The 19,317-nt window shown below is 47.8% G+C and overlaps 1 protein-coding gene across 5 annotated transcripts in view; it reads right to left on the reverse strand.

Annotated features, from left to right (window-relative positions):
• Positions 1-5,769: 5,769 nt before the first annotated feature.
• The window catches only part of PDE4A (phosphodiesterase 4A), a 281,007-nt gene continuing 267,459 nt past the window's right edge, over positions 5,770-19,317 (reverse strand). For all 5 annotated transcript variants that reach the window (XM_035141219.2, XM_035141222.2, XM_035141224.2 and 2 more), the window contains 4 exons: positions 17,469-17,623; positions 14,014-14,136; positions 12,324-12,506; positions 5,770-9,774 (listed from right to left, as the gene is read on the reverse strand). In XM_035141219.2, the coding sequence (XP_034997110.2) occupies positions 9,400-9,774; positions 12,324-12,506; positions 14,014-14,136; positions 17,469-17,623 (836 nt within the window). In that variant the 3' untranslated portion in view covers positions 5,770-9,399. The remainder of the gene's footprint in view (positions 9,775-12,323; positions 12,507-14,013; positions 14,137-17,468; positions 17,624-19,317) is intronic.

Consider the following 19,317-nt stretch of genomic DNA (forward strand, 5'->3'; position numbering starts at 1 on the left):
ACATCCCCAGATTAGCCAGGATTTGAGGAAAAGGAGAAGCAGAGCCCCGACAACACGTTACCCCAAATACAGTGGTACCTCGGGTTACAAACGCTTCAGGTTACAGACTCCACTAACCCAGAAATAGTACCTCGGGTTAAGAACTTTGCTTCAGGATGAGAACAGAAATCATGCTCCGGCGGTGCTGCGGCTAAAGTGGTGTCTCAGGTTAAGAACAGTTTCAGGTTAAGAACGGACCTCCGGAACGAATTAAGTTCTTAACCAGAGGTACCACTGTACACAGATGGCCTAACTCTGTGGTTTCATGTAAATCTTAAAATAGCATGAGGGGCGAAGCAGTCCTGCAGAATGTATCAAAAACCTCTGAGACAGTCAGCTGGAAAAAGAATTAAAATTGTGGTTCTTCATGAGACTCAGTATAGTAGTTGATTACCCACAATGCCCAAATCCTTTTATTGGAAGGATACAGTCAAATTGTTTGTCCGACTGCCTGAAGTCCTGGGGCAGGTTACAATGATAAAAATAGATGGTTATAAATTAGGGAGAATGATTTACCAGGAACGTGGCGCCGGAGAACAGAAACTGCCCCGTGTAATGATTACAAGATCATGTGCTACTGAGTCACAGAGAAGTCTTTGGTGTTCAGAGGAAAGAAGCAAGTCATCGGTGTTGCATTGCTCGGCTTCCTTTTGCCAAACCTCTGACATCCTTCAGGACAAAGAAGTGAGAGTCCTCCACTGTGGCAAGGAAGGTTAAAGTTACAAAAATCCTCTGCTCCACTATATGGAAATAGACCTACCCAAAGCAAGGAGAACATGTATGTGTGCCTGGTGCCATATACCGTATGTGTCTTGTACATGCCGCAGGGAGCATCGAATCAGGCAAATTAGTGGGCCACTGGCCTGATCCTTATGTTTTTAACTGCAAAATCAGAGTCAGATTTTATTATCTAGGGTTGTATCCAACTATGTTCATCTCAGAGCCACATAAATTAATAATAATAATAATAATAATAATAATAATAATAATAAATTTTATTATTTATACCCTGCCCATCTGGCTGGGTTTCCCCAGCCACTCTGGGTGGCTTATAGCACATAAAAAATGGCAAAACATTAGACATTAAAAAATTCCCAATACAGGGTTGCCTTCAGATCTCTTCTAAAAGTCAGTTGTTTATTTCATTGACATCTGATGGGAGGGCATTCCACAGGGCAGTCACCACCACTGAGAAGGGCCCCTAAGTTGTTTCTATTAACTTCAATGGATCTACTCTGAGTAGGATTAGCATTGGCTGCAACCCCTAGCATTAATTTGCACTAGTTGACTTGTTATATAGATATAGTATATAGTTATATAGATATAGTATATTCTAGTATAGATGCTACTAGAAAACTGCTTATATTAAAGTGACTTAGTTGTGGGCAGGCACTATCAGGAAACTATCACAACCTCTTGCAACAAAGTCCATTTTCCAAGGTGCCATGAGGGGTTGTGGAAACTTTCAAAGCATACAGAGCACTTTGTGAAGAGGACCAGAAAGGCTTTATGTCCCAGGGCAGAGCTCTTAAGTTCGCTGAGGGAGTTGTGTGTGATACGTACTACTTACTCAGTGCAGTATGTGGTTGCTTTGACGGAAGTGTCCCCTGAGAGAAAGAGACACAGAAATTGTAAGGTGTGCAAGTAATTAATGTGATTATTCCAAATAAGGGACAGTTCATACAACACCGGTCCTGAAAGACCTACATTGGCTCCCAGTACGTTGCTGAGCACAATTCAAGGTCTTGGTGCTGACCTTTAAAGCCCTAAACGGCCTCGGCCCAGTATACCTGAAGGGGCATCCCCACCCCCATCTTTCAGCCCAGACACTGAGGTCCAACTCCGAGGCCTTCTGGAGTTCCTTCACTGCAAGGTGAAGTTACAGGGAACTAGGCAGAGGGCCTTCTTGGTAGTGGCGCCTGCCCTGTGGAACGCCTTCCCATCAGATGTCAAGGAAATAAACAACCATCCGACTTTTAAAAGACATCTGAAGGCAGCCCTGTTTAGGGAAGTTTTTTATGTTTGAAGTTTTATTCTGTTTTTAATGTTCTGTTGAAATCTGCCCACAGATGGGTGGGGTATAAATAACAATTATTATTATTATTATTATTAATTCAGGTAGGTAACCATGTTGGTCTGACGCAGTCGAAATTTTAAAAAACATTTTAGCACCTTGGAGACCAACTAAGTTTGTTCTGTGTATAAGTTTCCATGTGTATGCACACTTCTTCAGATACTTCTGAAGTTATCTGAAGGAAGTGTGCATGCACATGAAAGCTTATACCCAGAGCAAACTTAGTTGGTCTCTAAGGTGCTACTGGACAATTATTATTATTATTATTATTATTATTATTATTATTATTATTATTATTATTATTATTGCGATTGTTTGGCCAGTTTTCAGTGAATGTTTATAGTATGTGGAGTTTATAGTATGTGGCTGTCTACATTGCATTGAAGGACTGAGGTTGCAAACTCATGCCATTGGGCTCAGCGGAAATTTCTCCCTGGTAAACATACATAGAAAATATACATGCAGTTCAATCTGTCATCCCAAGGTAGGCTCTTAGGACTCACTTTCGCTCCCTTCCCTCTTGATTAACAGGAGAATCATTTGCATATCAACTGGGCTGGGTGGTAAAACAGGGACATACCCAGGCAAGTGAGTACTGTATAGCACTGCAGCAAATTTCTCACAATCCAGAATGCAGTGTTCCACAAACACGAATGCTCTGCCTCCTGCATATGCACTCTTGTTTTGATTGTATGGCTGTATTAAATCCTTTAACACATTGCTGTATCTTGTGTGATCTGTTTGATTGCTGTTTTGTTAATTCTGTAAACTGTCCAGCAGAGGGCAGACGAAAGGCACAGATTGACTTCATGCCAGTGTGTTCTAAAAGAGGCTGCATCCGTTTTCTACACACCATGTATCGTTTTTATAATCTTGTGCCCCCACAGCTGACTCCCCTGCCCCTCTCTAGACTGAACCCCCCCCCCCAGTGTCAACCCCCCTTGTTGGGGAATATGCTTCAATCTTCTGAGCTGTAAAACTGTTTGAATATTGTATTTTTATATTGTTGAAACTGGGACTGACTGACGAACAGTGGGTCAGAAATCAAACATACAAATAATAAAAAAAAACACTACGTTTTGGTTGATTTATATCAAGCCAATTATGACAGTGACACAGTTATGAGGCAGGTATTTTCAACCCCTTACCAAACACTTAAGTTCATTCTGCCCCGATTCAACTTTTTTATTGAGTTACTTTACTGTAATAAATGGCCTTAGAATCGGTTTGGGGCTATGGAGATAGAGGATGGGGGTGTTCATCCTTTCCTCCTCTAAACCTGGATCATTTTCCTGATGCAACCCACCTCATCCACTGCTATTTGTCCTGCAGAAGAAAACAGGCGCAGAGATCAGTTCTGGCCATGTATCATTAATGATTTGTTGAAATACCTGCATCGCAGAGGGTTGGGCTAGATGACCCTCAGGGTCCCTTCCAACTCAACGGTTCTGTGATTCCATGATTCACAGGACAAGAGTTTAACATCCACCCCTCTCCTTTCATAAGCTGGTTAGGGGTGATTAGGTAAAGGTAAAGGGGGACCCCTGACCATTAGGTCCAGTCGTGACCGACTCGGGTTGCGCGCTCATCTCGCATTATTGGCCGAGGGAGCCGGCGTATAGCTTCCAGGTCATGTGGCCAGCATGACAAAGCTGCTTCTGGCGAACCAGAGCAGCACATGGAAACGCCGTTTACCTTCCCACTGTAGCGGTTCCTATTTATCTACTTGCACTTTGACATGCTTTCGAACTGCTAGGTTGGCAGGAGCTGGGACCAAGCAACGGGAGCTCACCCCGTCACAGGGATTCGGACCGCCGACGTTCTGATCAGCTAGCCCTAGGCTCAGTGGTTTAACCCACAGCGCCACCTGGGTCCCTTAGGGGTGATTACAAATCTGCTAATGATTCTCGGAGCCACCAGAAACTTCGTTGTTTTTGCTACAATGCAACTGACTAAAAACAATTAGTCAGAAAGCAGCAAATAAAGGGTCTTATTCAAAACGTTACAATTACAAAGACGCTCCAAGAGGATGGCAGGAGGAGCGTGTGCCACGCCTTGAACCAGTTCAACCAAACTGCTCAGCCTTCAGGAACCATGGCTGTTCAATAGCCCATTGTTGCACAAAGTGTCCAGAAGATGGCAGCAGGTAGGTAAGACATTGCCCCATTTCTGGAAAGAGATTTTACCTTGTTTATCTTTTCCTTGGTAGCCTCCAGAATAAATCACAGCAATGCACCATATAAGAGTGATGTTTTCGAAGAAGACGCTGCAGAAACAGAATGTCTGCTGCTCACCACCTAATGGCACACAGCTGCCCTGATTTGCAGCAGCATCAACAGTTGCCAATTAGCATCCAGACCCAATTCAAGATGCTGAATGAACCATGAAGACCTTGCATTGCCCAAGACTGCCTCTCTTATTTCAAGAAGTGGCACTTAGCCTTTGCAGTGTAGGCCCCGCTCTGGGTGCTTTCACTCTGTGAAGGACAGTCATGCTATGGGTAGCTGAACCTGATATTACTATTGCTCCATGGCTGTGTGGCAATCCTTTGTTCCCTTTTCCTGCTGAAGGGGGCAAAAAGTCCATCTTTCTAAAGGCCTTTGACTGCTCTTTTTGTTAATTGCTGGCTTCCTGCATGTTGCATTAATTGCAAGTCATTTTATTTTTTTTGATGTTTTATATAGGTCTATTTTTGTTTTTTACATTTCTAGCTGTTGTCTGTGTGTCAAAATAGATCACAGTGGCTTGTAATCAGGGTAGCCTGAGAGTGTCGTGTTCAAGGTAGACACGAAAAGGGGATGAGCTTGTGAGAAGAGTGAAAACCCCACGGGACGAGGCACAGCGTTAATGTCAAAAGTCTCTGGAGCTGCGCCGAGTGTGTCGATACTCCAATCCAAGAGCCCCTTGAAGATAGCACCGTCTCGCCTGGAAAGAGTTGGCATTCCTTGGGATTGAATTAAAATAGTGCCTGCGGGGCTCCTTGGCTCCTGTCCAGAGCTAGCACAAGACACTTTGCTGCCCAAGGCAAAGCAACAGATCCCTTTCATGCCCCCCCCATGCCTGCACCTCCAGGGCCAGGGCACCCACAGCAATAGAATATTAGAGTTTGCTACCCTCTTAAAGGTAAAAGGTAAAGGGACCCCTGACCATTAGGTCCAGTCGTGACCGACTCTGGGGTTGCGCGCTCATCTCGCATTATTGGCCGAGGGAGCCGGCGTATAGCTTCCAGGTCATGTGGCCAGCATGACAAAGCCACTTCTGGCGAACCAGAGCAGCCCACGGAAACGCCGTTTACCTTCCCGCTGGAGCGGTTCCTATTTATCTACTTGCATTTTGACGTGCTTTCGAACTGCTAGGTTGGCAGGAGCTGGGACCGAGCAACGGGAGCTCACCCCGTCACAGGGATTCAAACCGCTGACCTTCTGATCAGCAAGCCCTAGGCTCAGTGGTTTAACCCACAGCGCCACCTGGGTCCCTTGCTGCCCTCTTACGACACCCAAAATGAGATGCCTGTAGCAGCTGCCTCGGTCTGCCCAATGGTAGGGTGGACCTGGCTTTCCTCCCCTCTCCTTTTGGCCTCCAAGGCATTGAAAAAAACACTCACACCTCTTGCAGCCTTGCAGAGAAGGCAGGTCAAGGTCACAGGCACAAAAGACTCCCTTTCTCCTGGTTTATTGTGAGCTCGGCTGCTGAACGGTTTTGGTAACATTCGAGAGAGAACATTGTAACAGCTGATTAACGACACTGCAAGGAAAAAAATGACAATTCTACAATTTCCAATGTGTCTATATTACACCATAAATACACAGACAGGAGAAACGGCAGGGGCGGCGGCAGGGCCTGCGTCCCAGAGCTCTCGATGAGAGGATGCAGCTGGAGAGTCTCTCGGAGACCTCACTGCTCTCCACAAATGCGCCCCCAAGCACAGGTCCTACGGCAGGAGTTTGGGGAGAGAAACCGAGGCAAGGCCGGGAGGGAAAGGGGGGAGGGGTATTGTTTGTAAGGTTCTTTTACTCTTTTTTAGAATAATTTACAATCTGCTTATTCACAACTATGTACAGTCCAAACCCGACCCAACAAACTCGTGGAACAGAACTGCGTACAAAAATAAAAGCTATACACAAATCAGAAAGAAAGAATTCCTCTCTCTTTCCCCGTTTTTTTTCTTTTCTTCAATTGAGGCTTCGAAAAAGAAAAGTGAAAAAAAATACAAAGAAAATGGCTACAGTACTGTGTTCAGAAATGGCCATGTTCTCCTTGGGTAAGGAAGGAGGTGCCCTACACTGGCTTTTGAGCAGAGACCAGCAATGCAGGTGCAGGGCTGCAGCGGCTGGCAGGCGTTTTAGGGGCTGGCCGCCTTGCAATAGCTAGCACACCTCTCCAACCGTTATCCCCCTGTCCCCTACCGTGCTTGGGTTGGAACAGTTCCGGAAGGCTCCTTGCCACCTGCCTGAACCTACGTACTAGGAGAACCGGCCAAACAGAAGTCAATGCAAAGTGGGTGGGATGGAAACTTTGCAAAAGAGGAGACATGGCTTTGGTTCGAAAGCTCAGCGTGGTGATGGGAATGGGAACTCGCTTGTTATTGCTTCACCACTTTACATGGAGGGGAGAGATTAGGGTAGGCGCAATGCCAGCCCTGAATGGCCACGTAAGACAGGCTAAATAAAGGGGATCCCGGTCCTGGCCTCACCTCAAGTGGGAGAGACGCTGGCTCAGGTCCACTCACTCAAGTCTCACATTGCCGAAAGGCCAATCCGCTCACAATTCACTTGTGTTGTCGCTCTCCCACTTTCCTCTCCCTCCGCCTCCAAAAAGAGGGGTTGGGCCCTCTAGCCAGTGGGGTGGCAAGTGATCCCCCAGAATCCAGCCAGCCGAGGACCAGGCTACAGCTTCCCCAACTGGGCAGAGGCACAAGAAAAAAGGGATCCAGGATGCTTGTTTCCTGTGGTTCTTAGGACTGGATTCCCTAGCACTGCTTGTCCATGGAAATTATCTGATGTCCCCAGAGCTAAGGAGAACGTCCATCCAGGGGCAGGGCAAGGCATTTGTGGATGGAGAAAAGTTCGCCCTCTTCATGCCAGGACAATGATGCAGGATTACTAGCAAATTATACTCCGCTGGCTGGTTAAGGCAAAGAATAAAAGCAGCCCAAAAGATCTCCTTTTGATATTCCACAGAGCAGATTCTTTTCTTTTCTCTCATGGTGATTTCTGGTGCAAGGGTGAGGCAGCAGGCCCTGCTTCTCTAGGAGAACTGTCGGAAGGCGGCCTGGGCTCCTTGTTCCGTGCCCAATAATGGAGCAGGGGGAAGAGATTGTCAGGAGAGCAGCATCTGGCATGGAGATTTGTATAGCAAGATCGGCCCGGCAGAGGGAAAGAAAAGCACATTTCAGATGCCCTTTCTCTGGCCGGTTTCATGCATGTGGCAAAGCTGCCTCTGTATTTCATTTCAAGGCAAGTGACCTTAAAGTAATAAACCTGCATACTGCTTAGATTTCCTCTTTTGGCTGGATTTTCTGTAGATCTGATTGAGCTCTGAGAGATGGAGCTTCTCTGCAACCAGACCCAGGATCTGAAAAAAAGCTATTGACTTATGTCACAGCAGTGAGAGAATGGTGTGGGTTTTCTGGGCACATGTAAACACATAATTTTCCTAGGAAGGTGGTGGTCTGAGGTGGATCCTCACCTCTGGAACCAAGAGTGTTAGAGCCTCTACCCTTTGAACTTAATAAAGCCCCACCCCCACCCCAGCATACAAACTTCACAAGTCAATCTATGTGATCCAGCCACATTACACTGCATTGCACAGAAATAAAGACTTGGTTTTCATTCAAACAGACTCTGCTTGTATCAAGCCTCCTGTGAGAAAAAATATGTGCCTAGAGGCACATGCAAATTGTTTGTTTGTGGTCAGTACACTTGTATTTCCTAGTTGACAAACTTGTAAACAGGAAGAGGGGTACTGCAGTTTAGAGATTCGTCAACTAACAAATCACAGGTTTTCAGACAGAAAGATGGTGGTAACTTGCAAATCAGTCCTTAAATAATCATCACTGAAAAACATAGTCTCTCCTCTTATTATTGGGCTAGGAAGGATGCAAACCAACCCCCTTCTCTCCATCCCATCCCCATTACTGGGAGAGGAACACTGTACTCACCCCTGAGGTCCCCTATGGTGCTGTCTGGGCAAGTTGGCCAGTTACACCCATTCAATCCTGGCCATATTGCCTTTTCTTTCTTTTTTTTGTGCAAAATGATAAACGGAGGAAGACTTGGCTATTTGGAAACTCAGATAAAAATGTTTTGCTTGTTTGATTTCTTGTTCCCTTTTGTTTTCTTTAAAAGTAATGTCTTCTCCCATTTGCTTCTGGGAGAATGTTATGGCGTCACAGGCAAAAAAAAAAAAAGGAACTCCCCACCTGCAAACCATTATTATTATTATTTTAAAAGTGCATCAGAAAGAAAGAAAGAAAGAAAGAAAGGAGGCAAAGTCCTTTCTTCTTACCAGTCCGATCAAATAAAAATAAACTCACAAAAATAAATTAGCAGTAGCTTAAAAAAATAAGTTAAAAAAATCCAAGTTATTAGAACTCCCCCCCCCAAAAAAATCCCCAATGTTTTGAACACCCTGTTTTCCAGCTGGGAGGGTTTTGCTGCGATGAGCAAAAGAAGAAAGGCACCAAACGACCCAGGAGGGCATGTCTGAAGCAAGGGAGCCAGATGAACAGAAGGGGCATGTGTGAAAATTATTACTGGTTTTTGGCATTGGAGCCCCTGCAGTGTCTCCGCTTTGTTTTTACTACAAATGGCTTAAAATACTATTATTATTATTATTATTATTATTATTATTATTATTATTATTCCACCTGCTTGGCCTTTGCCACCACTTCATACATGCTTTTCATCATCATTGCCCTCCTTCTGTTCCTGATGGCACCAGTCTTTTTTTTAATAAAAAAAAAGCAGCAAAGGAAAATAAAAAACCCCACTCAGCAACAACAGAGAAGAAAGAAAGAAAAAGAAAGCAAAATTAAAGGTAAGATTATTTCTGGAGTGCTTGGGCCGCTCACTGAAGCAGCAGGGCTACTTGTCCCTTGCTTGGGCCAACCTGGTTCTACAGTTGCTGTGTATATTTCCCTTTTTTTTCTTGTTGATTTTCTTTTTATAAAAAATACAATAAAAATAAAAAATGAGTTTTTTTCGTTGTTTTTTTTATCCCTGCCCCCCCCTCATGAAAACTTTCGTGTGTGTTTTTTTGCTTTTTCAATTGTCCCTTCCCCAAAGTCATGATGTGCCGGGCGATGTGTCGTTCACTGTGTCGTCCGTTAGTCTGTCCTGCCCTTCCTGGGACTCGTGTTGCTGCTCCTCTGTGGCTGTGTAGTAGCTATTGTCCTCGTCGCCGGGGCTGCTGTGGTCCTTTTCAGACTGCTCAGAGTCCTCCCCCTCTTCCTCCAGAGTCAGCTCGAACTGGAATTTCTCCAGGCAGGCTTCGTCGTCCTTCTCCGCGTCGTCCGGAGGGGGAGAGGGGCTCTGGGGGATCATGCTGTGGTACCAGTCCCTGTTGTCCTCGAGGGTGTCCAAAATGTCTTGTGCATCTGGGTGCACCAGGTCCGCCCACGTCTCCCACAGCGGGTGCACGATGTAGTCAATGAAGCCCACCTGAAACACAACCGAGGGGCAGGGAAAGAAGAGGGTTGGTAACAGAACAGTGAGCCCTTAAGGGACACCCATGGACCATACCTGCCAAGTTGCTGTCGGAGAAATAAGGGACCGGGCGGAAGTAGCAGACCGGAATTAGTGCTGCCGCCATTTTGGAACTGGGCGGAGCATGCTCAGAAGTGACTTTTGGTGCTGCTTTGCCCAGTTCCAAAATGGCCGCCGCGCCAGAAGTTGCACTGCAGCCATTTTGGAACTGGGCAGAGCAGCATCAAAAGTCGCTTCTGAGCATGCTCCGCCCAGTTCCAAAATGGCCGCCGCGCCAGAATAAACCATGGGAAACAAAAAAATCCGTTTTTTCCAGCTAGGAACAGCTGGAAAAACGGGGATTTCCCGGGGAATACGGGAGACTTGGCAGCTATGCCATGGACTCATCCTGTGCTCTCTCAGGCCACAGGAAAAAGGCCTGGATGCTTTTGTACCAGGTACATTGTGCAAAGATGTTTGGGAAAGGGGTGGCTATTTAGGCGCTAGAATAATGCAGGGATAGGGCAGGAATGTTTAACTTCTCTTAGCCCAGAGTCATCATCCAGGACAGTGGAGGAATGGCCTGGGGAGCATCCAGATAGGTGGGCATGATTTTTGCACCCTTGAGCCTGTGCCCTTGGTGGGGGACAGCCTGGCTAACCCCTAGGTATGTCTTTGCATCCTCATCTCTGGGTTTTGAGCATAAGCCGTAGCTTTGCCCTTTCAAGATTCTCCAAAGTCATGAGGACTAGAAAAATAGCATTCTGCCAAAATTCTTAGAGGCTTTCCGTAAGACAACATGCTCCGTTCCCTGTACCAACTATTCCCGTTACGGCTAAAAGGAGTGCGGAAGTTAGCTAAACTGTAACTAACAACCCCCCCTTCCCCTAACAGCTGTCCTCTCTAGCACTGAAAGGGTGAGGTACATTAAAGTGTTTCGAAAAGGCAATAGAACAATTGGTTCAACAAACAGTGGGGCAGTGCTATGGAAGAGTAGGGGGCTTGTTATAGCTGGCTGGGTTCTCTCTTTCAAAATGGTACAGCAGGGAGCTCTCTGTTAGCAAAATAAAGCATCCTTTAACAATGGCGCAGACATGGGTGTGATGGCACAGTTTCTAGTCCAGAGGTGCATGTGCCTTTTGCCAACCCACATTCCACAAAGCACACAGCACAATCATAAATGACCTAGTAACTGTGGGAAGAAGAGCACATTCCCAGTTCCCACAAGGAGGGAGCCAGGCAGAGGGGCTCCAGGTTCAATCCATGATATCAGGGGTCAGCAAACTTTTTCAGCAGGGGGCCGGTCCACTGTCCCTTAGACCTTGTGGGGGGCCGGACTTTTTTTTTTATGAATGAATTCCTATGCCCCACAAATAACCCAGAGATGCATTTTAAATAAAAGGACACATTCTACTCATGTAAAAACATGCTGATTCCCGGACCGTCCGTGGGCCGGATTTAGAAGGCGATTGGGCCGCATCCGGCCCCCGGGCCTTAGTTTGGAAACCCCTGCATGATATCCCCAGTCAAAAAGGGGGCCCAGGAAGCTAAGAGGGCTTCAGCCAGCCTGACAGAAGAGGCCACACCAGGCTATGTGGTCCCACGGTCTGACAGCATAAAGCAGCTTCTTTTTGTTTTAAAACAGAAGTTTCTTACAGGGAAAAGACAAGTTTCTGGCAATGGATCCTCTGTGCCAACTCACGGTCGCCAATTCCTTGCACAAAAATACACTTGCCTGTAAAAGACTCAGCTATGCTGGAAGCCATAAGCTCCTGGCTCACAGTCACAGGAAAGCAGCTTGCTTGCCTCCCAGTGCCAGATTCCTGCTGTCCTCCAATGGACATGGCAGGCTCTCCTTTCTCCTGTAATGGATCTAGGGTTTCCTTTCGCCTTCTGGGCTGGCTATGTTTACTCCCTACTTCCTCCCTGCCCCCCCCCAACTTTTTGTGAAGTTGCATTTTTGCTGAAACTCAGGGATGGAAGCATGATGATGCTCCAAAGATAAAGTGGGTTTTGACAGCAGCCACCTCGTGTCTTATGAGGAACGGCTTAGGGGAGCTGGGTATGTTTAGCCTGGAGAAGAGAAGGTTAAGGGGTGATATGATAGCCATGTTCAAATATATGAAAGGATGTCATATGGAGGAGGGAGAAAGATTGTTTTCTGCTGCTCCAGAGAAGCGGACACGGCGCAATGGATTCAAACTTCAAGAAAGAAGATTCCACCTAAACATTAGGAAGAACTTCTTGACAGTAAGAGCTGTTGGGCAGTGGAATTTGCTACCAAGGAGGGTGGTGGAGTCTCCTTCTTTGGAGGTCTTTAAGCAGAGGCTTGACAGGCATATGTCAAGAATGCTTTGATGGTGTTTCCTGCTTGGCAGGGGGTTGGACTGGATGGCCCTTGTGGTCTCTTCCAACTCTATGATTCTATGATTCTATGAATTTTCCTAGCCTTGGTAGCAGCAGGAGGGGGAAAAGGATCCCTCTCTGCCCCCCCCGGAACATTATCCCACTTGGCCATCACGCACCTGCGATTTCTCCACAGAGGCCGTGTGCTTGTCGCACATGGGGCTGATCTCCATGCCCCGCTCCCGCTCTTTGTCTCCCTGCCGGAAGAACTCTTCCATGATCCGGTCTGTCCATTGCCGATAGAGCTCCAGCGGCTTGGTGGGGTTGCTCAAATCCGCACAGTGAACCATGTTCCGCAGGACCTGGTTGGGGGGTCAGGAAGCGCAAGGACAGTCAGAGAGAGGCAAGAATGCGGCAGCAGCTCCTTGCTGATTCTCAATGCTGTGCAGCTGAGCACCAAACCCTTGGGAAGCAAAACAGTGAGTGTTGTGTGTCTGCGTGTGTGCGGACATACTGTGCAGAGGGAGAAAAGACCTAGACGGAAACAGCCTCCCTCTCCTCTCAGAGCCTAAGGAGGTTGGCGAGTGGGAAACCTAAGAAAAGGACTGTGCAAATGAAGCAAAGGATCCCATGTGGCTAATTTCCTGCACCACCACAGCAGTAAAAAGCCCTCTTGGTCCGTTACGTGGCATGGGCAACACCAGCGCAGAGGGCCCAAAGGAGGGTTTTCAGCTTATTCAGTTGTCAGGTGACAAAAGAAGCCAATGGGCTTTCTAAGGTCTGGGGAGCGGGCAGTGAACACTATCATTGTCGTCACTACTGGTCTGCCGTAGTTGAAACAAAATAAAAAAATTCCTTCCAGTAGCACCTTAGAGACCAACTAAGTTTGTCATTGGTATGAGCTTTCGTGTGCATCTGAAGAAGTGTGCATGCACGCGGAAGCTCATACCAATAACAAACTTAGTTGGTCTCTAAGGTGCTACTGGAAGGATTTTTTTTTATTTTGTCACTACTGCCAGGAAGATACAGGGAGCCACAGATTGTCCAGTCCCCCGAAAGGAGGGGCTCCAGCACAATTATGCATGTGTTTGTATGCCCAGGCTGTTTTTGCCTGCAGGATCTTTAAGGTAGGTAAAAGGTAAAGGACCCCTGGATGGTTAAGTCCAGTCAAAGGCGACTATGGGGTTGTGGCGCTCATCTCGCTTTACAGGCCGAGGGAGCCAGCGTTTTTCCAGACAGCTTCCCGGGTCACGTGGCCAGCATGACTAAACCACTTCTGGCCCAAAGGAACGCCGTGACGGAAGCCAGAGCGCACAGAAATGCCGTTTACCTTCCTGCTGCAGCACAGCTACTTATCTACTTGCGCTGGCATGCTTTCAAACTTTATGGAGCAGCAGTTGAAACACAGGACCTTTCCCCAGTCTTAACTGTGTTATCTCTCTCTGTGTGTGTGTGTGTGTGTGTGTGTTTTAAATTTTAATATTGTATATATTGTGTGTTTATATTTTCTTTTTTTGAAGGCTTCCTTGAAAGGCTGTTGTCAGGCAGCAGGCGAACAATTTAAATAAAACAATGTCATCCGCCCCCCCGCCCAAGCCTCAGATGCTGGACTGGCTCAACAGCTTGAGCAACACATCTGAGAGAAAGCTGCTGTCAGCCGGCCCTTGCAGCTGCTTCCCAGCTTCCTTGTTGCCATTTTATCCTAATGCCAGTTCCGGGACCAGCTGCCCTTTGCCTCCCCAGTCTGCCACTGTGGTGGGGACTGACCTCCTTCCTGCTTATCCTGGGCAGGGCTGGGCCTCTGGACAAGAGGACCTGACCATCCTTTCCCAATCTGTAGCATGCAGGGCTTCATCCAGCCTTGCCCACCTGTATTCTGTCAGTGTAGTTGTCCAGCAGAAGCACCCCAGAGCTGGTCACTTTCTTGGTCTCCACCATCGTCTTGAGGTCGGCCAAGAGGCTCATATGTTTGGACATGTCGGTAGCCAGGACCTGCAGAAGTATAAGCCAGAATTTTTGATAATGGAAGGGGGATCACTCCGTGTTTCGACTTTCATGGTGTCGTAGGAATTTCCCCACCCCACCCCACTGAATCACACACACACACTTCCACATGACTATCGAAAGGGGGACTTGGGGAGCCATAAACCTCTAAGCCTTACAACACTAGGCAGGAGGCTCTGCCAAATGGACATTTCCCCATCAATGGTGCCAGACTGCTACGTAGCCATCTCATTCACAATGGAAGACTCCTCAACTCTTAGGAAACTGTTAATTTCTCTTTGTGTTTAGGAATTCACACCTGGGGAGGGGTGAGAGGAGGACTAGGAGAGGTGTCAAAGTTGCTCAGATTTCTACCTTGAACCCTCCCTTTTTGTGAGGTATGGATTACGTAGCTGTGATGTAGGAATGATGTATTTTGGGGGTGTTTCTTGGTGATGGGAAAACTGGTAAAAGTGGAGGTTCTCTTTTGTTCTGGGTCTCCATCTTGCTTCACCTTGTTGCACGTGACAGTATTGTTGTCGTGACAGTATTTTTTTTTTTAAATAAAGACCAAGCCTACTGGCTGCTATTTTGCTCTGATATTCTTGGCTGGAGTCTTCATTTTTGTCCAAGGGAGCCCTCAGATTTTCCATTAACAATGGGCTCCATGCCTTTGTTCGTGCTCCGTCCTTCCTCTCAGGGAATTTAGGCTCCTGTGCAGACAGACAGCAACCCAGTGTAGTTTTCTTTCATCTGGCCCAGAGGTTTTCAACCTTTTTGTGTTCACAGCTCCCTTGGCCAACTCCATTCTTTCTGCAGCTCCCATGTGAGGCTCAGGAGCCCAGTTAGGTCACCCCTTCCCTGCAGAGCTGGCAGCCTCTCGCCCTTTTTTGAACACCCTCCCTTATGGAGGGTTCCCTCAGCCTCCTCTCCTCTCCCCTCTCCTTGGGAGTCCTCCAGTTGTTGCCGCCATCCGTGGTCCCCGAGCTGCGCCCCTGCCCCAAAGAGAGATGCCACCTCATACTGCCCCACAGGGGCCTAGGACTTCCCAACAGCAAGAGCTGAAGGACAGGCTGGCTGGACTCCTTCACCTGTTGGCTGCTTACTCTAAGGCCACCTCAGCTCCTGGCAACCAGCACCCCCTGGCCAGCCCCAGAGGCACCGTTCGCCTGGGGAGCTTGTAGCCAGGGCTGCTGCAACAAACAGCCATGCAAGCCTTTGGGGGGCAGAGACTCAAGGGGGCATCAGAGGAGGAATGGAAGGAAAGAAGGACAGAAGCCAGCGTAGCCCACAGCACCCCTGACCATCATTCAAGGCACTCCAGGGTGCCATAGCACGCTGGCTGAAAACCACTGGCCTAGCCACTCCATGAAGCCTAGTGACTGTTGGACTGCCACTCTCCAGGGGGGGGGGGCTTCCACAGTCCCCTCCTTAGTGCTCTTGAGGTTGTTCTACCATATCTGTTCTGAGGAGAGGCAGGCTGAAGAAACACCAGGGCTGTCAGCTGATGAAACCATTTTTAGATTACTTAATCAGGGACCTTTTAACTGATTATTTTAATCAACTAAATTTACATGAGTTTGAACATTATCATAACGCCAATGAGCTAATCTCTCCCCCCCGCCCCCACCTTCAGGATTTTCTCTGAAACAACAGAAGCTCCTCCTAAATCAGGCTGGGGCTGCGGGGTTCTGCATATTCTGGCATTTAAGCAAATCTTGCAAAAAGTCTGCTTCGTCTGTTGGAATAGTTGGCAAAAAAAATGACCCTTGCAAGCGACACATTTTAGTCCACTTGGCTCTATCTCAAATATTATACAGAGCCAGTGTGCCTGTTTGGGGCTCATGGGAGACGGGACCAGGATGGCCTCTACTAGAACCAGGGCCTTTTCAGTATTGGCCCCAACTTGGTGGAACGCTCTTTCCCAGGAGACCAGGGCCCTGCGGGATTTGTCATCTTTCCGCCTGGCCTGCAAGACAGAGCTGTTCCGCCTGGCCTTTGGGTTGGACTTAGCCTGACCCCTGTGTTTTCCTCCCTCATGGCCTCGATTTATGGACTACTTGAAATGAGGCTGCATTTTAAATTTTAATACTGTATTTTAATCTGTATTTTAATTAATTGTTTTTATGTTTTATTGTGGTTTTGTTGGTGTGAGCCGCCCTGAGCCCGGTTTTTGACTGGGGAGGGCGGGGTATAAATAAAAATTTATTATTATTATTATTATTATTATTATTATTAATTATGGGCCTGCAGGGCATCAACACAGCAGTCAGCTGCCAAGGATGCCTGTGCTCTAGTTGCTCTGATAACACCATCCCTCCAACCCACAAACCACGGACTGGCCAAGCCTTTTCCGACTGGGGTTGCCAGAGCAGTCTACAAAGGGGTTGCTGATCTAGAAAAAGGAAGGATGGAGGAGGAGGGAAGGGGAACCCCCAGAGAGAGGGGACATTGTTCTGCCTGGCAAGCTGCAATGCTTGGGCTAATGGGACATGTGCCGTCATGCAACATGGAATTCCACCCACCCTCTTTTCACTGCCGGGGAGCGGGAGGGCTGCTTGTTGGTTTCTCTGCCTCAGCCTTGGATGCTGTGTATCTGAACTTTGGGCGTTGGTGCCATTTGGGAATGTGCCTTAGGCAGCGATGTGCCTTGCGCTACCATGGTCAATATGCCAGAGTCACGGTATGCCACTGTTTCAAATTATGGAGTCCTGCTTTTGGGGAACCAGAGCAGAGGGGACCAACACAGAAGCCAGCGAGACGGAAGGCAGTTTCTGCACTAAGACAGAGGATCAGCCTTGCCCCCCGTTCCTCAAATCCCTGGTCACATTTCCCTGCTTGAGGTGTAACTACAATTTGCTCCTGTGTTGGTCTTTGCATACAACTGCTGCCATGAAATGGGCAGCAAAGGAACAACAGGAGACAAATCAAAATTATTCTGCTCATTAGAACAGTGTTTCCCAACCAGTGTGCCTCCAGATGTTTTGGGACTACAACTCCCATCATCCCTAGCTAGCAAGACCAGTGGTCAGGAATGATGGGAGTTGTAGTCCCAAAACATCTGGAGGCACACTGGTTGGGAAACACTGCATTAGAAGGTCCACCAAGCTTGGTACTTCAGGCAGAAAGCCTGACAGGGATGATGTTCCTTCCTTGTGCGGCGTCATCGTGAGAAATATAGCAGCAAGTTTCATACCTCTGCTTTTAAACAACTGAATTTCCCAAGGCAAAAAAATGAGGAATGGAACCTCAAACTGGGAGACCCAGCCCAGGGATGGAGGGGGGGGGGAAGGCAGGCTTGTTCTTGGAAGCAGCCAACTGCTCTCCTTTCCGAGGCTCACCATGTCGATGACCATCTTCCGCAAAGTCTGCCGCTGCCTCTTGCTCAGGTTCTGGAAAATGTCACAGTTCTCCTCCTGCAGCAGCTTGAAACCCACCGCCAGGTGATGGTTCTCCAGGACTGACTCGTCGTTGTACATCAGTGCCAGCTCCGAATCTGCCAAGGAGGATCACGTTAGTCGGCGTCACGGAGAACAGGAACGTATATTTCATTTTAGTAGCTTACATCAGCATATGGCTTACAGGATGAAAAAAACAAATGAAATAAAAAATGAAGCCATCAAACAATTTGAAATTGCCCAGGGCAGCAGAAATGAATGACGAAACAAAAGGCAGCAATAAACCAAAAGAGTCTTCAAAACCAAGGCTTGTTGAATACATGGAGTCTGGGAGGCATATGGCTCTCTGGGGGTGAGGTGAGCGAGATCAACAACCTAGGCACCACAGCCCTAACCGGTGTCACCAACAACTGTATTGCCACCACGAACAAGGCCTCTGCTGACTAAATCAACAGGCAGCTGGATTTGTAAATTCTATCCCTGAGGTCCATGCACACACTTGCATCTGCCTTCTGCCTGCCTGCTCATACCTTTGGCTATGGCAGGCATCCCCAAACTTCGGCCCTCCAGATGTTTTGGACTACAACTCCCATCTTCCCCGACCACTGGTCCTGTTAGCTAGGGATAATGGGAGTTGTAGGCCAAAACATCTGGAGGGCCGCAGTTTGGGGGTGCCTGGGCTATGGCTTGAAGCTACGTATATGCTACACCAGAACAAAGAAGCCACATAAGTCCTACAGAAGCAAACCATCTACAGAAGGAGGAAGAGCAGAACAACAACCCGCAAGAATAGTCTGCCCTCGAATAACCCAAAGTACAGGAAGGCAGCGCTTTTTAGTTATGCACCTCTCTGAAATTTTACAGCAGCTCTTTGCCCTATCCACAACGGATTTGAAGAGCAACTTATTTTCTGATTTTAAAAATCCTTCCAGTAGCACTTTAGAGACCAACTAAGTTTGTCATTGGTTATGAGCTCTTGTGTGCATGCACATTTCTTCAGATACCATTATCTGATGTTTGGAAACTACTGTCAAGGACCTTGTGATGCTCCCAGAAGTCCCTCATAAGCACCTGTCCCCAGGAAGTCCTGCAGCTACTTTGCCAAGCCCAGACTTTCCTTAAAACACCTGCCGCTGCCACCACCTGTTATAGAAAGCAGTAAGACTTTCTCTTTATATCAAGTCCAGAATCAGAAGCTGAAGCAGGTGAGTGGAAAGAGGGAGGCCAAGAGGCAAAGGTGAGTCCAGATGATGAAGAGCCACGGGTGTCTCCTCCCCCTGTGGTCTCCAGAAGAGGCATGAAAGGGGAGGAGGAGGGCTTGGCCTCATGCAAGTGCAGTCTCTGATTGCTTGGGGGAAACCCTGGAGAGGAGGGGACCGAGACAGATGTGGGGAAGTTCAGTTTCAGCAACTGATTCCCTGAGACAAGACCTACCAGGAATGAGCTGCTGTGCTCATTAGGCCTGACACTCTGCTAAGTCTGCGCAGATTGCATTCTTGCTAACAGCGAGTGAACACCAACTCCCACTGTGGAGAGGGACAGCGACTGGTCCCATCCTCCCCAGTGCGTACAGGGTGCTGTGCAGCATTCTTCAGCGGGAATGGTATGTCAAGATTCCACTTGCTGGGGAATCTGGGATGTAGTCCGAATTATCTCCCTGGATGTAAGGGGGAGGGATTACAGAGAACCCCCCCCCCCATCAGAAGCAGCCCATCTCCAAGCAGTCATGAGAGCGAGGGGCCTGAAGGGGTGAGTCAGGAAATGGAGAAGGAGTGCCAGGGCTCTGGCAGCA

Source organism: Zootoca vivipara, chromosome 16, assembly GCF_963506605.1.
Source record: "Zootoca vivipara chromosome 16, rZooViv1.1, whole genome shotgun sequence".
NCBI lineage: Eukaryota > Metazoa > Chordata > Lepidosauria > Squamata > Lacertidae > Zootoca > Zootoca vivipara.